At 27.0% G+C, this 15,039-nt stretch overlaps 1 protein-coding gene across 4 annotated transcripts; it reads right to left on the minus strand.

The window, feature by feature from the left end:
* Nucleotides 1–11,772: 11,772 nt before the first annotated feature.
* On the minus strand, nucleotides 11,773–14,459 carry LOC100197507 (ribonuclease Y). 4 transcript variants are annotated; one of them, XM_065790711.1, is made up of 4 exons: nucleotides 14,343–14,459; nucleotides 13,383–13,468; nucleotides 13,043–13,276; nucleotides 11,773–12,242 (listed from the first exon to the last, which is right to left on the minus strand). In XM_065790711.1, exons 2-4 carry the CDS (start codon nucleotides 13,455–13,457, stop codon nucleotides 12,039–12,041), a joined length of 513 nt encoding a protein of 170 aa, XP_065646783.1. In that variant the 5' UTR covers nucleotides 13,458–13,468; nucleotides 14,343–14,459; the 3' UTR covers nucleotides 11,773–12,038. The 4 variants fall into 4 exon arrangements, with proteins under 4 accessions (XP_065646783.1, XP_065646782.1, XP_065646784.1 ...); XM_065790710.1 differs by lacking the exon at nucleotides 14,343–14,459 and adding an exon at nucleotides 14,143–14,305; XM_065790712.1 differs by lacking the exon at nucleotides 14,343–14,459 and adding an exon at nucleotides 14,209–14,302.
* Between the last annotated feature and the right edge of the window lie 580 nt (nucleotides 14,460–15,039).

A 15,039-nucleotide genomic window follows, 5' to 3' on the forward strand; every position in this document is an offset into this window, starting at 1 on the left:
TGAGGTAAAGTTTCACATATTTTATCTCGTAGTTAAAATGCTTCATCTTTTGTGGATTTTTTTTTTTTTTGAAACGATGTAGATTGCATTTTATTGCATAAGTTCTCTTTTTAAAATAAAAATGCTATGTGGCGATAGCGAATCGCTAGATGTACGTAAACTTTTTTACGCCTTTGCCAGAGTTTTGTTTATTTATTGGTAGATTTAGGACACTGATCTTAATGTTTTTTCCGGCATTTTTGAATTTATCCTTTAGTCTGTCAATAATTTAAATACCAAGATCTCTTTTATATGTTGTTAATTCAAGTTGAGTTTTTTTTACCCGTTTAATTTGTTTTATTCGACGATGTTATAAATTTCCACTTGCAAAATCACCTGCATTAAAATCTCAGTCAAATACAACGTTTCCACGTAGGCAAATACAACGTTACCATTGATGATGCTATCAATTTTCACATGCAAATTCACTTTCATTAAAATCTCAGTCAATTACGACGTTTACACGTATGATGCGTTACGTTACGTTGTTAAGAAAATTTTTTATAGACGTTTTAACTGGATGTTAGAATGTGCAGTTTAAACACAATAAAACAGTTTTTAAGATTTTATTACAATTTTAATTTTAGTTCCTATACGCTTGTATAAATTAAAATTTTAACGGTTTGATAGTTTATGATAATTTATTTTAGTTGATACACAGAATCATGATGGTACTCACAATCATGAAAAATGTCCTGAACATTGTGCTGTATCGTGTTTATATACGTGTAATCCTATCTGTTGTAAAGCCGAAATACCCATGATGACTGTACCTAGAGTTCTTCCTACCCAAATAACAAAGTTAGCTCCTTATACAGAACAAAATTATCCAACACAACAAAACTACCCTCTGCAACAAAATTCATACTACCAATCACTTTTGCCAGCAACAACAAGTTTAGTTTCTAAATGTCATCCTTCTTGTATTTCACAGTGTGGTGCATGGTGCAACCCCTTGTGCTGCTCCAATCGTTTTAATAATTATGTGACGCGGCGGAATGTTTTCCCTGGTGCAATTTACAAGCGTAATATTATACCAGTTCATAAAAAAAAATCACAAAAATTAGAGAGAGATATAATTGAAGGTTCTATTCGAAAACATTCCTTGCGAAGAAAAAAAGAGGCGTTTGAAATATTGGATAATTTTTAATCCATCTTAAAAAGACTTCAAAACTTTTAAATATGTTCCGTTTTAGTCGGAAAAATTTTTTAGTAGGAATTTTATAAACTTCATTTTAAAATTTAGCTAGAAAATTTAATCGCTTGTTAAAGGTAATAATTATTCAAAGAAAACCTTATTATCTAGTCTTTTTATATATAAGTCGCTTCTAATGTAAATTGCTTTAAGTTTTTTTTAATTGATTATAAAAAACGATAAAATGTTTCACAAAAAAGTTAAGATTTTAGTTTATGATCACTTAATAAAAGTTCTGCTAACAATTTAAAATGGAGTTTACAACAAATAAGTATTCAGGTCGCAATTTGTTAGAGTTGTTGTTATTTTTGTAAACAGTAAAAATGTTGTATCTTAATAAATTTTTGTGAAACCCACACAACCATTCAAAAAAAAAAAATTATTGCGTGTAATTTTTTGTCATATTTTTTAGCTAGAGTATGTTCTGTATAAATATATTTGTTATTTGTTTTAAATTTAAATGTAAAATGATACAACACTCAGCACATTTACTGTAGTAGTTATTTAGAAGGAAAAAAAAAAATACAGTTTCACGACGAAGTATGAAAAAAGTATTTAAAAACAAGTTTTTATTTTATTTTTAATAAAGTATTCTTTACTTAATTTAGAAACTGTCGGTAGAATAGACAGCTGCCGGGGTATACAATTTCAAAATATAATGATTATCTTGTTTTATAAATTTGAATTGAATAATGGTTGTTTGTCAGAAGTTACGGAATGCATAAAAATTAATCAAGACTTTTGTGTGAAATTGTTTCTAGAAAGTTTTCTGTATCTTTGCCCCATTAGTTCACGCATTGAAACAATAACTTAGTAAGAAAAGCATGCTTGAAAAGTTTTTTTCGTGCTAGCAGAACTTAAAAACATCAAATTTAACAATATCAGGTTATTTAGCTGATACCAAGCTTGCTTTGCTTCTGCTTTATATATTACTTCAAATGTATAAACTTTCTCTTGAAAAACTTTCCTATAAACATATATATATATAAAACCTTTTTAAAAAACATAAAAGAAGGTAAAATTAGTTTGATGAAGTTATTTATAAAATATAAAAATATAAAAAACATAACTTTGTAAAAAAAAATCAATATTATAGTAAAAATAATCAATAAACTATAATAAAATACTATAAATAAAAGCCAATAAAATATTTTTGAATAAAAGAGAAAATATTAACTTTGAAAAAGTTACACTGTCTAATAAACCTCATGAAAACAAAAATGATACCCCTCATGAAATAGTTACACTCTCTGATAAACCTCGTGAACCTATAGCAATACATAAGCTATACATATTGCTACGTTATTGGTAAATATAAAATTAAAAAAAGTGCAAAAGTTTGGAGAATGTTGCAAAAACATTCGCATTAATACTAATCTTATAGTAGATTGCTAGATGCACATTATATGAATAATTTGTAAAAATTTATAAAAAAGTTTTGATTTGTTATGCTTCGTAAGATATGTCGGCGTGTTCAGAACAAATCCTCAGAAAAGCATCTTTCTTGCAAAATATGACGACGGAATATATTATGACAAGTACATCATGTCAAAGAATATATAATTAAATATTTCTTATTTTTATGTCTAATTTTAATTTTACATACATCAACTTGTTAGTCTTTCAAATATTTTTGGTTGACTCTTTTCTCTGACTTAGATGAACAGTGACGGATTTAGGGATGCATCCCCCCTCCCCTCCTCCAGAATGTGAAAGTCCTAAAATATCTTAAAAATAAGTCTTTTTTTTTATGAGACGCAAATGTGATACAAAATACAAAAATGTTTCAACATCTTCTACCCCTCTCCACCTCCTCCTCCACCAAAAATTCCTGGATCTGTCACTGTTGATGAAGTTACATTAAAAAGTTTTAAAACAATTAGATAAAATAAAAAACTCAATAAATAATAAAAGTAAAAAAAAATAGGAAACCATTGCAGCAAAATTAGTGACAATTATTTTTGTAAAAGCATTAACAAAGGTTTTTAGATTGGGGCACCTGAAAATGCAAACAATTTAAGTTTCATGTAAAATAACACTGACATTATCTGTTTCCCGTGCATATTTTATAGCAAAATCTTTGTATTGACTAAAAATCCAAGTATTAAATAATCAGTTTCTTATCCAGTTGACAGTTAACGAAACAAAATTAGTAGAATAGCATAATTTAGTTTTTTATTTATGTGGTTTCTACAGTTCTCTAAATTTCCACATGCATTTTTTTAAGACATAAAAACATACTGGAAGGTAACCCAGTATAGAAAGTTAGTAGAACCTTATGATCTAGGAGAAGTACTAGAGGAGGTTGAAAGAACATTAAAATCAATGGAGAGACATAAATGGTATTTTGGATCGCACTTTGGTTTCATTATTTCTTGCATATCCAAAACTACGAGAGTTCTTACAAGAAGAAAAAAAAATAATCTAAAAGGTTGGGATATCACCCAGAAGAAACAGTGTACTTGTCACATTCGGTTATTTAAAACTCTTTATCTTAAAACTAATTTAAAACTAATTTATTTCCTGTTTTTAAGTCTAAATTTGAGTGAGGACGATGATAAGCTTCGGTTAAATAACAGTTCATCTTGTTGGGGTTTTGTTCACTAATTTAAAATTTTCATTGATTTTGTTCGTTGACAATAAGTGATCTTAAACTTCTTTGGAAAGACATTCAAACTTGAGTTAAAGTTTGTTGATTCTGTACACTAAGGATTTATTTTTTAATGAAAAAAAATTTTCAAATTGATTTAATTTTATTGACACATACACACAAATACACAAACACAGACACATAAATACACACTCACGACAGACTTTGTTTTACCCGGTCTTGTTAATAGTAATTTTTCTGCAAGAGATTAAATTTTTTTTACATAAAAAGTATATTTTGAAAGATCACATAAATATGTCTCAAATATTTATTGATTAAATGGAATAAAAGATTGTTATGTTAGAAATAATATTTCGGTAGTAGGAATAAAGATTGCGGCCAACGTGAGGTAGTAGGAATAAGGCTGATGTCTCAGCTTTAGATTCAAGCTAAGTAAGCTGGTCACCTTCAGATTCAAGCTAAAGCTGAGTCTGATCGTTAAAAATCAGCCGAAATCCCAAAGTAGGAAATTTCCTTATTCGATGTTTTTTCGCAGTGACTGTTAATCCTAAACCAGTACCTTAAAAAAAGTTATTGAAAATTTAGTTACAGAGCTTCTACTTAGTCTCAGACAAGTAGGTCATAAATTAAAATATCATAAATTAAAACAAATGTTTTTATAACGGGTGTTCCCTCAAAAATGGAACTCCACAAAATGAAATGGCTTATGTGCAAATTATTAAATAACAGCATATGTCTTTGTGTGTGTATGTAAACTAGACAGTCGTTTTTTAAATAACATACCGTAGCTTTTGAACTGTTTGATAAAAGGTTGAAATTTTTGCTGAAAAATATAACTTAATTGATTCTTTAAAAAAAGCAAAGCCGAGCTAGTTTAAATAATTTATAATTGCTTATTTTGTTGAAAACGAGCTAACCATTGTCTAAAACTACCCCACAAGAGGGCGTAGTTTTGGACGACACTGGGGCAGTTTAGGAAATATATTAAAAAATACAAGAAATGTTTCTAAAAATTTTATTTTTTATTGAGAAGTGATTATAAATAATAGTAAATTAAGAAAACTATTACCAATAAAATAGTTATTTTTATGAAGATCTCAAAGAAACAATTTTATTGTATATTACATTCAAAGAAACTAAAATAAAAACACTATTCAATCCATTATCAATCTCAAAGTTAGAAAAGTATTTAAAAGTTACGTCTTTTAGCCTGACAACTTTCAGTCAGTTTAAGAAAGATAATCCTGCCAACTGTCATAATAGGCCAGGCGAAAATTATAGGGGTTGTTTAAACGTTTAAGTTTACAAGTAAAAATAGGTTAAAAAAAAAGTTAAAATTAAAGTTAAAATTGTTAAAAAAGATAATTGGAAGAGTCAAGTATTGTTTGAAAAATGTAACTCTGGAGGTAGTACAGCAGTTTGGGAGTTCGACTTAAAGATGATTGAATGCAGTTTGTCTTAAAGGAATACTAAAAAACAATTGATAAGCAATATTAAATATACATTAGTTCAGCAAAATAAATCTTATAATGTAGTTCTATTTTTGAAGCAACGCCCGGTAATATCCATAGTGTAAATAACTATAGCGGATATACTATTTCTAAAGAAAAGTTTGATAATCTAAGTAGCTGTCCTTTAAAGCTATTCTTTGGAAATGCAATAAGCATGAACTGCATAAAACTGTTTGATTTTTTATTTAGTACATCGGTTGTACTAAATAGACTTGTATTAAATGGAGCAACAATAAATTTAGCAAGATTATACTTAGTAAACATTTTGTTCATTAGATTACTTATTTGTGGTTCATTTTTCAATTATTGGAAACAGCATCAAAGGAGGCAAGATGAATTGACTGTAGTGACCCGCTTGACCTTGGGAGGTGAATTGAGTAAAAAAAGTGTGGGCCAATATAAACATTTGAAGCAATTCACCATAGTTTTGCTCATCGGTTACTTAGTGGCTGCCACTAAAAGTGTATAGCCGATGACTATCCACTATATAACATGTTAAAAAGTCACTGGCTAGCCACTTTAACGAATGTCAATAATATCCACAAAGTAACCAATGAGCAGAACTCCAATGAATCGCTCAAAATGTATTTAAAAAAATGCGTTAAAAAAATTTCTTCTCTATTTGTTAAACTTTTATAAATCAAAAATGATAAATATTATTAACTGTCGACTAAATCGACTAGGGAAAAGGCGCCTATGATGGCATAGCGCCTATACCGGTCATATTATCATAAATATTGGTTATGGCAAAAAAGTGACTAGACCTACACGTTTATACTGACTTTAAATTAGTTTTAGTAAAAATACGTTCCTTATGCACAAATATTGCTTTTATAATTAATAAAAATCGATTTTGGGATGTGCTGTTGTATTTTTAAACCCTTTATATATTTAAGATTGTGATTTTATTATTGACTGTGCAGAAATGAAATTTTCATGCATTTCATTTCCAAGTTTTGTGCATTTAGTGAAATACTTATTTTAATTTTATCTTTTGAACAAGGCAGACATAGCTTGTTTAAATGAAAATAATGGCTTCTTCCTATGATAGCATACTGACGAGTTAAATGTGCTGCAATATTGACAAGTTGGGGAAATCTTTTTTTTCATAAAAACAACATATTTGTAAGTAAAGTAAAAAGGAATTTTTACTTCACTAAAAAATTTTTAGCTCAAAAAACACATAAAACGCAATATCTCTTATGCGCATGCGCAAAATTTTGCACTGCTGCTGTGAAGCATGAAAGGGTAAATTAGTATGATTACGCATAATTTCTGTCATTTCTGAGGAAAGAATCTAAGGTTAAATGAAACCGTCAACCCTTGATGCTAAACAGCTCCATCCTCCCTTATGCCATCATAGGAGCAGTAGTCGACTAAAATTGTTAACTAATACATTTTTGAAATCGATTTAGTCGACTAAAAATCAATTAAGCCGAAATATGGGAATAAAGCTTTTTTTGAAATAAATTGTAATACAAATAATAAAATAAATTTTATTCGCTTTTTATTTTTTAGCTTCATATCATGTAAGTATCAGTGGAACAAAACAGTGGCCACTCCGACAAGGTATAATTTATTCCCAAGCCCCAATAACTTAGTCTTAAATTTTTTCTGAATATTAAAAAAGTCTATATAGTTATATTTACCATCTGTAGTAAACTGTGTAGATGACATTTAGATTTTGGAGCTTCGGTAATTAATTTTACCCCAGAGACTCGAGAAAGCTAGAAACGGCCTTGTATGAAAATATTTATAAAAATGACAAGCAGAGAGTAAAATAACAAACAAAAAATTATTAATTAGAAAAAACATTTGAATAGTGAACAAAAAACTGGGAAGTATGTAAAGTTATAATAGTAGGGTAGATTAGGGTATTATGAGCACCTTAAGCAAAAATTGGAATAATTTCAAAAATAATTAAGCTGGATCCAAAATTTTTGCGAATAAACAATATTTAGGGATCCCTTCTCATGATTCACTTAGATATTTGGGCACCCGAGATTTTTTCTTAAAAACACAGAGGTTTTAAAAAAGTCACAAAAATGCTCATATTACCCAGACCACTTGGTAATATGAGCACTTTAAATTAGCTCACAAAAAAACATTAATTTTGTAAAATTAACGTTTTGTAAATACCAACCTGACAATTAGAACTAATTTTTGGAATATAATGATTCGTTATTAACAAAACTTATCATTAAAAAAATCAAATTTTAAGCCACTAAACAATACTACTATGTTTTCCACAAGAAAAAAAAAAAATTAGTTTTTTTTTTCAATTTTATCAACTCAAACCTTTGAACGATAAAAATTCAATTTTTTTGGATTTAAATTACAGAAAAATATTTAGTATTGTTAAAATATTAAAAAGTTTTACTATATTTTATTTTTATTCAAAAAACCAATTAAAACCACTACTTTTTTAGGACTTTAAACTAGGTAATTTCAATGAAAATCACTGGGTAATTTGAACATGCTCATATTACACAAAAATAGCATCTTTAAATAAAGTCAAAACAAAATATTTCTATGCATTGTTTTTCAAGCCAAAAAGGATTTGATTTTTAGCTAACATATTTTTCTTTATGAAAAAATTAATTTCATTATTTTAGCAACAAAATTTCGCGCCGCAGATGCATTCATGCGTGATGATATTATTTTAAAAACGCAAAAAATTTAACAGCGTTTTAATTAGATGATACCCGCTAATTACTGCATATAGATTTACGCTAATTGTACTGATTCCTGTAATCACCACATAAAGTCGATTCAAAAAATACATAGCAACTTTAACTTTACTGCTTACATCTAAGAAATCTTTAAGAATGCTCATATTACCATGGTGCTCATATTACCCTAATCTACCCTACATGATATTTTTATTAAATGAACAAACAAAAATTAAATATTGAAAAAATTAAATCGAATAAAAAGGTATAAGGATTTTAAGATTATTATTCAACAAAATCGACTTTTAGTTAATTAATTGGAAATCCATAGTCAATTAAATCGACTATTCAATTTTTAAAAGTCTACTAATTTCGACTTTCGACAAGTCGACTTTTAGTCGATTTAGTCGAATTCAATAACAACACTAGGTAAAATGAGGAAAAAATAAATAAAATTTGCTCATTTCATTGGGTATAATACATAAAAATACAAATACAAAACAATTTTAATCAATCAAACAATGATATAAAATATATACAATTAAATGCTAAAAAATATGTTTTCATCAGCTTTTCCTTCATAAACGTTTTTAACGTTGTCTTCTTATCGTTGTTACAAAACAAAGGCACAGCACTGCTATTCCGTGTCATGGAATAATATTTCAGTGTCATGATAAAATTCTCTGTTGTAAAACTTGAGCGCTTGGGTTCTGTATACAGAAATAATAGATTTCAAGATGTAGGTTTGCTTATTTAAACTATTTTATATACCAATAAATCAAATAAAGTTTTCTTTTTTTCTCCTTTCTCTTTCATTATCGGAACCAATGAAAAACTGACTGGGAATAAATTTCTTTATTCCCAGTCAGTTGGTTTTGCGTTTTTGCAAAACCAAACATTTTGAAACCTTCACGTGCACTCGTAATGAATAATGTTGATCAGAGGCGATTATATGAGGGTGTGACTACTCCCCTTACTCCTCCACCCCCAGAGAAGGTGATTTTAAAGTTATAGTTGATTTTTAAAGGAATACAGTCGGGTATTGGACACATTTTAGTCGAGTAAATGTTAGTTTTCAGGAAATAGTCGATACTTTTTAAGAATTCACAGCCCAACCCCTCATTTTTTTGGAACAATTATCAATTGCTTACAATACCATTGTATTACGGAAGTCTTTCTGATTGAATATCTTTAAGGTAAGATGTAGCCGTTTGCATATATTTATAACTTTGCATTAATGTTGAAACTTCTTTTTCTTTATTTTTTTCAAAAGTATGAGTTTAAAAAAAAGAAAAAATGAAGTTTTATTTTCAATTAAAACTTTTCAAATTAAAGTTCTATTAAAATGCATCATCATAAGCTTTTATAGCCTATTGCACTTCATTAGTTAAAACTAGTTCTTGCTTGCACTGTGTCAATAAAAATTTATTGGGTTAAACTGCTATTTTACATTAAATACATTTAGTTGTAACCAATTAATGTAAAATTGCACGTTCTTACATTAAGTGCAATATTTGTCCTCTATCATGATGCAAATTTTTTAACTCGACTTTTTCTGTCTTCCACTCTAATAATCTTTGTTCATCTTAAACTCGATTACTCTTGGCCCGTCAAAGCGGGTTATGATGCTCTTTAGTGAACTGAACTCGTCTTTGCAGGTCTTGGAATGTGGCCTCTAAATTGGCAATTAGCCGGAGGAGGATAAACCACAATACTAACTAAACTGCTGTTTTTTCAACTAGTTTTTTCGTAGCAGTTTTCTCTTGATCGAAACATCCGGATGAAGTCTCACACCCACCCCAATAATATATTGTAGAAAAAGCTACAATATATTGTATAAATATATTGTAGCTTTCTGTTAAAATCATTATTCAATAGTAATGCAGTGAGCACACTGATCAATTTCAAGTCTTTTTTAATGCCTTTACGAACTTAATGGGGAATGAATTTTGCTTGTTAATGGGTGCTAGAAATTTAAAGTTAAAACATATATATCTGTATCATCAGTAATAACAATTGCACAATTATCTTAGCTCTGATTTTAAAGACTTTTAAAAACTTGTTTTATTACAGTCATCTTAACATCTTGTGCAATTATGGATTTTCAACATCAAAGCGTTTGATAAGGAATTATGATTATGAACTCAGTAAAATGTTCGATGAGAAATCAGTTTTCTTGTAGTTAACTTCTATTTGTGATTGTTATGTCACATTTTATGATATTGCTTTCAGAAGCTAATAAATCCGTAAAAGTCTGGTGCAATTAAATGGATTATATTAGATTTTTTGATACCAGGGTAAATTGTAGTTAATCCTATAATTATATACACTTTCTATATGCATATAAAGCAAAAACAAAGTGAAACTGCTGCACTTTGAGTAACATCTTTTTTAAATGAACATGAGACATTATTAGACAAGCATGAGAACTTAACTTAGCTAACATGAAATCAATAGTTAATTTAACTTGTTTCATTGAGTTTTCGGGCATTACCTTAAATCAGTTTCTTTAAGCTGATGGAAATAATATTATTAGCATTAAAATAAAATTTGATTTATAAAATTGACGCTAAAAAAATTTACGAGTTTTTTATTTTCCAGTTCTACTATGCTTATAGTCGACGCGGTTAAGTTTTTTTTTTTTTTACTATATTGACCTCCCCAAGGCCAAAGGGGTGACTACAGTTGAGACCTAAAATAAAAACGTGCCTTTTTAACTTTTTGTAAAATAGTTAATTTCCTGTGTCACAAATTGATGAGTTCGAAAAAAACAAAAATGGGTTTTATTTTAATTAATTTTCGAAAGCCTAGAGTTTTCTTGAACCTTTTGGATTTTTCGAGAATTTTCTGAACTGCTCTGGATGTTTTTAGAAATCTCTAAATCTTTATAGAACTTTCTGAAGTCTTCAAGAAGTTTATGTAAATTAGCAAGATTTAAAGGGGAAGCATTTTCTACAATTTTTTTTTTTTTTACTTGCTATTAACAATTTGTTTGCAAAAGTTGTTTTAATTTATTATAAATGAAATTTAATTTTAAAATCAAAACATTAATGAATTCATACAACACATTTAACAACAAGATAAATACCATCTAAAAGCAAGATACATACCATTTAATGACAGAATAGATTTAAAAAACATTTTTTTTAAAGTAAGCGTTTTAAATATGTTTAAGTAAATATTTGTTTAAGTCAACAAATTGTGAAAGAAAACGAAAAACAAAAATTATAAAAACTAGAAGAATTATTTTGCTGGAAAGTGTTATTTTGTTTTATTTTGTGTTACTTTGTGTTATGAAGAAATAATTGTTTTGCTAAAAAGTTCAAAATAATGTAAAACAATCATAATATCTTGCAGAATATAGTTTAAGCTAGAAAAAGACCGTGAAATTGATAGATAAAATGGAATTTTAAAATATTTTAGATAATGAACAAAAAGAAACTATTTTAAATCTTTTAGACAAACAAAATCTGATTCTCACCCCAAAAACCTGATCCCCCTTTTTGCTCCTCTTTTTGACCCTCTGACCCTCTTTTTGTTCCGCAAGAATTGGGAAAGACTTAGCCGCTATTGCATCATATTTGAAATATTTTCTGCTGCACTGAGTGCATCAATCGTTTCTCAATTACGGAAGAATTGTTGAAAAATAATTTTTTTTCTATTTGAGACCATTATATTTTAAAACAAAAAAAATTAAAAAATAAACATATACTTCAACGAGATTTCACTCATTAAAAGAGGTCCTTTTTTCTTTTTTATTTGTTTATTTATTTTATCTAACAACTGTAATAAAAATGTTGTCATGGTTATTGTATCGACAAGAATTTTTTACTTATACTTATATATACTACTTATATATGTACAATGTACCTTAATTTAATGTTTTTCGGTTAAATCTATTTGGCTATTTGTTATGTAATGACCGATTGTTCATTTAACTGCAACAATATATAGCATAGATATTTTCCATTTTGCAGGTAATCTCTCTTAGCAAAAATAAAGATTTTTTGTTAAACTGCATTGCTTGTTACATCATTCAAAATCTTTTGCAAATCGATCTCAATAGTTTTCAGCAATCGGTATCCTTTTGTTTTCTTTATTGGAATTTTTGAGCCTTTATTTTTTTGTAAGTAATTTGTTACTGGTTCAACAGCTCTTTCAATAAACTGTTTAAAATTATTACGTAAGTCGTTTAGAGCATCTTCTGAGGTTTTCTAAATAAAAGAGTATATAAATATGTATATGTATATATATATATATATATATATATATATATATATATATATATATATATATATATATATATATATATATATATATATATATATAAATGAATAAAAACAAAATTTTTCATAGTACTTTGAGCTTCATCCTTTTGTTCAAGAGTTCCGAGAAAAAGTTGTTTTACTCATTTTATATAAATAAAATATAATAAATTATTTAATATCATTGAGCCGTCTCAAACGCCCGAGAGTATTTGTATTAAATTTATTATAGCATAGTAATACAATAAATTTATATATATACATATATATATATATATATATATATATATATATATATATATATATATATATATATATATATATATATATATATATATATATATATATATATATATAAAAAGAAAATATCAAAAAGTTTCGCAAGTTCTGGCTGTTCTAGATATTTTTTGAAAGTATACTGGAAAAGATAGTTAGAATTAATAAAATATTTTTTTCCTGTTTTAATTTTAAAATTAATTAAATTAAAAATTGACATTTTATAATTGTCTTTTGACTTTTTAATAAAAAAAAAAAATTTTAAGCGTTTGATATCCTTTGTAACAAATGATTAAATGCAAAACAATTTGATGAGTAACTCTAAAACTAAGTAAGTTTTGTTCGATAATTTAAAAAAGTGAAAAAAAATATCTTATTAAAACTCAGTAATTAAAAAACTAGTTAATATAAAATCCTTTTTTTACTTAAAAATACCATTAAATCATGCGTAATGTAATAATAAAGGTTTTTACAGCTATACGCTTTAGTTCCTGCAGTTCTTTTTCAACAGCTTCTCTTGCTTCTTCTTTTTCTTCTTTTAGTTGTAAGTTCATTTTTTCCGATCTTTCGAATCTTGCATCTAACTCTGCAAGATTCTCGTGAAGTTCTTCCGTTTGTTCAATCATTTTGACAACAGCTTCTTCCTTTTCATCTAGTGCCTTTACTTTTTGGGCCAGCTCGTTTTTTAGTTCAACAATTTTCAAGTTCTGCACATGAAAAAAAAATGCTTGAAAGTTTTCAATATTTGCAAAATCACAAAAAATAAGAGAGCTTGACGAAATATACGAAATATAGCCAAAAAATAAAAGATACTTTTTCTTTGATCTCTTCGTCCATTAGAATGAACTCTTTCTTCATTTCTTCAAACGTAAACTCGTTTTTTTGCATTTTATCGTTTTCTAAAAGAATAACGGTCTTTATACGTTACTTATAAGTTGTTATACGTTGCTTACACGTTGCTTATACGCTGCTTGCAATTAAAAGAAATTAAAAGAACTATAAACATGTGTTTAATATGCTAACATTTTGTTATGAAATATAATCGCAAATTAAGTCACTATTTGATTGAGTGTCCTGTGGTAGATAAACATAAATTAAAGTGTTTTTGCTGAGGTGATAATCTTAAGTGCAAATTGTTTGTTGACATTGGTTTTTTTTATATTTATTTAGATCAATAGTCCTGTTTAAATGTTGTCGAGTTTTTTAAATGATATATATAACACTTTTTTATAGATACAAAAAAATATTTTTATAAAGTAATAACAGAAAAATCTTTTTTATAAAAGTAAAAAAAATTTTTGTATAAAAGTAATAACAAAACAATTTGTGCAATTATAATTATATTTATAAATTATAGATTGTGAATGAACATCGTGGACGTTTATTCTTATCTTTAATTATCTGAGAATAAATGTCCATATTGTCCATACAAATTCTTTCAACACGCTTTTTCAACTCTAAGATTTCAATTGCTCACGCATAACCAACGTAGACACATAAAAAAATTATTGATAAAATTAAAACGATTTGATTGTGAGAAACAATAAACAAAAAAAGTATAAAAAGTCTTAACCTTTTGTAACCGACTTTTGCAAAATCTCTCTTTAAAAATAACTTAATTATTAATTAAATAAATCACCTTAAATTTTTGAACCATTTAGTAAAATTAAGGAATATGGAAAAGTGATTTTGTTTTTATATTTTATTCATTTCATATATTATTCATACTGAAAATAACAATAATAGTCTATAAAATCCAAATAAATATTTTACTTTACTGTGTTTGACGGAAGTAGGTCGTTTAAATTACCGAATCATTTTTAATGCAAATCTCTGTTTTGTATTTTACAAATCCATCAGTTCGTGTTTGGTGGTTTAACGTTTGATATCGTTCCGATCTTTATACTTGTATTAAATATCAAGCAATCAAAACAAAAGTTTGAGAGCAAAAGAAATTGTTTAATAAGTTTGTTTAATTAAAGAAGTTTCATTTATTTAAACTATCGAAATCCATGAGTGTTATAGGAAAAAAAATCTAAAAGATAAAATCTAAAATAAAATAACATAATATAAAATGATATAGGTGGTGAGACATTTTTATGAGATATATGTTATATGACATAAGGTTCGGTCTATAAACAATTTCAGAAATGTTCGGAAACAATAACAATATTGTTATTGTTTCTGAACAATTTATATAGCAATACTACAATATTGTGAGATATATATCTCACAATATTATAATATTGCAATACAATAATAATTAATACTGTATTGAAATTTATCTTTATAGTTCAATAAAATAGTCTGAGAGAAAAAATTATTGTAATGTTCCAGTCCTATAACAGTAAATATTGGTATTGTAATTCATCTACATAATACAATAAAAATTTGTATGAAAAAATTATTGTAATGTTGAAAATTAGAAATACTTTAATACTCCAGTCGCAATTTCATGTAATCTTGAAAT

The sequence above is a fragment of the Hydra vulgaris genome, chromosome 02, assembly GCF_038396675.1.
Source record: "Hydra vulgaris chromosome 02, alternate assembly HydraT2T_AEP".
Lineage (NCBI taxonomy): Eukaryota > Metazoa > Cnidaria > Hydrozoa > Anthoathecata > Hydridae > Hydra > Hydra vulgaris.

What these genes read in the sequence shown, in the direction of transcription:
- LOC100197507 (XM_065790711.1), bottom strand. Translation starts at nt 13,457, where the DNA reads ATGCAAAAAAACGAGTTTACGTTTGAAGAAATGAAGAAAGAGTTCATT. An exon ending in ACGAAGAGATCAAAGAAAAA is followed by an intron (nt 13,277 to 13,382) that starts GTATCTTTTATT and finishes TTTCATGTGCAG; the next exon opens with AACTTGAAAATTGTTGAACT. An exon ending in AGGAACTAAAGCGTATAGCT is followed by an intron (nt 12,243 to 13,042) that starts GTAAAAACCTTT and finishes TCTTTTATTTAG; the next exon opens with AAAACCTCAGAAGATGCTCT.